This window comes from Acanthisitta chloris, unplaced genomic scaffold (assembly GCF_000695815.1).
Source record: "Acanthisitta chloris isolate BGI_N310 unplaced genomic scaffold, ASM69581v1 scaffold17633, whole genome shotgun sequence".
Lineage (NCBI taxonomy): Eukaryota > Metazoa > Chordata > Aves > Passeriformes > Acanthisittidae > Acanthisitta > Acanthisitta chloris.
In genome coordinates, this window is record NW_008666732.1 from 1,497 (window position 1) to 2,259 (window position 763).

A 763-nucleotide genomic window follows, 5' to 3' on the forward strand; every position below is an offset into this window, starting at 1 on the left:
CTCTAGGCACACAGACCGTGTGATGTCACCGCGGCGCAAGGACTGGGGGTGGCTGCACACCAGCCCCTCACTCACCGCATTGTGGCCGAAGAACTCACAGTAGCAGCAGTCACAGAACTTCCCATCTTTCTGGTTGGTGGAGGAGGAGGTGCAGGAACTGCGCTCCGAGCTGCTGTCCTCGTCCTCCCCAAGCCCCTCATCTGCCTCACAGGGCTGTGGTGGGTGGCAGCTGGTACCGTTTGGGAATTTGTGCCCTTTGCAAGAGGGATCCCTGAGGAGAAGGGCAAGTGGTGAGAAGGAGCCAGGGGGGTCTTAAAAATCACCCCAGCCTACAAGGGCCTACAAGGGAGCTGGAGAGGGACTCTTTGTTAGGAACTGCAGCGACAGGACAAGGGGTAACAGGTTCAAGTTGAAGGAGGGGAATTGAGGTTAGATATTAGGAAGAACTTTTTTTGTGTAAGGGTGGTGAGACACTGGCACAGGGTGCCCAGGGAGGTAGTGGATGACCCAAACCTGGGCGTGTGCCAAACACGCCTGGTCTGGTGGGAGGTGTCCCTGCCCAGGTCAGGGGGTTGGGACTGGCTGATCTCTAAGTTCCATTCCAACCCCTAAAATTCTATGATTCTACACCACAGAACTAAAGGACAACCCCAAGGAGAACACACACGTGGGGTAAGAAAGAGCTCAACCCTGAGAGACCAGGGGTCTGCAGCACCAGAACCCACAAAGTCAGCAGCTCTTTACGCCAGGGCAGCCGGTCCCT

General features: G+C 56.4%; 1 protein-coding gene across 1 annotated transcript in view; it reads right to left on the reverse strand.

Annotated features, from left to right (window-relative positions):
- LOC103799903 (protein FAM193B-like) overlaps positions 1–763 on the reverse strand; it is a gene marked incomplete at both ends in the record, with an annotated part of 5,022 nt that overhangs the window by 1,403 nt on the left and 2,856 nt on the right. Inside the window, 1 exon segment of the mRNA XM_009072257.1 lies at positions 76–271. Within this exon segment, the coding sequence (XP_009070505.1) occupies positions 76–271 (196 nt within the window).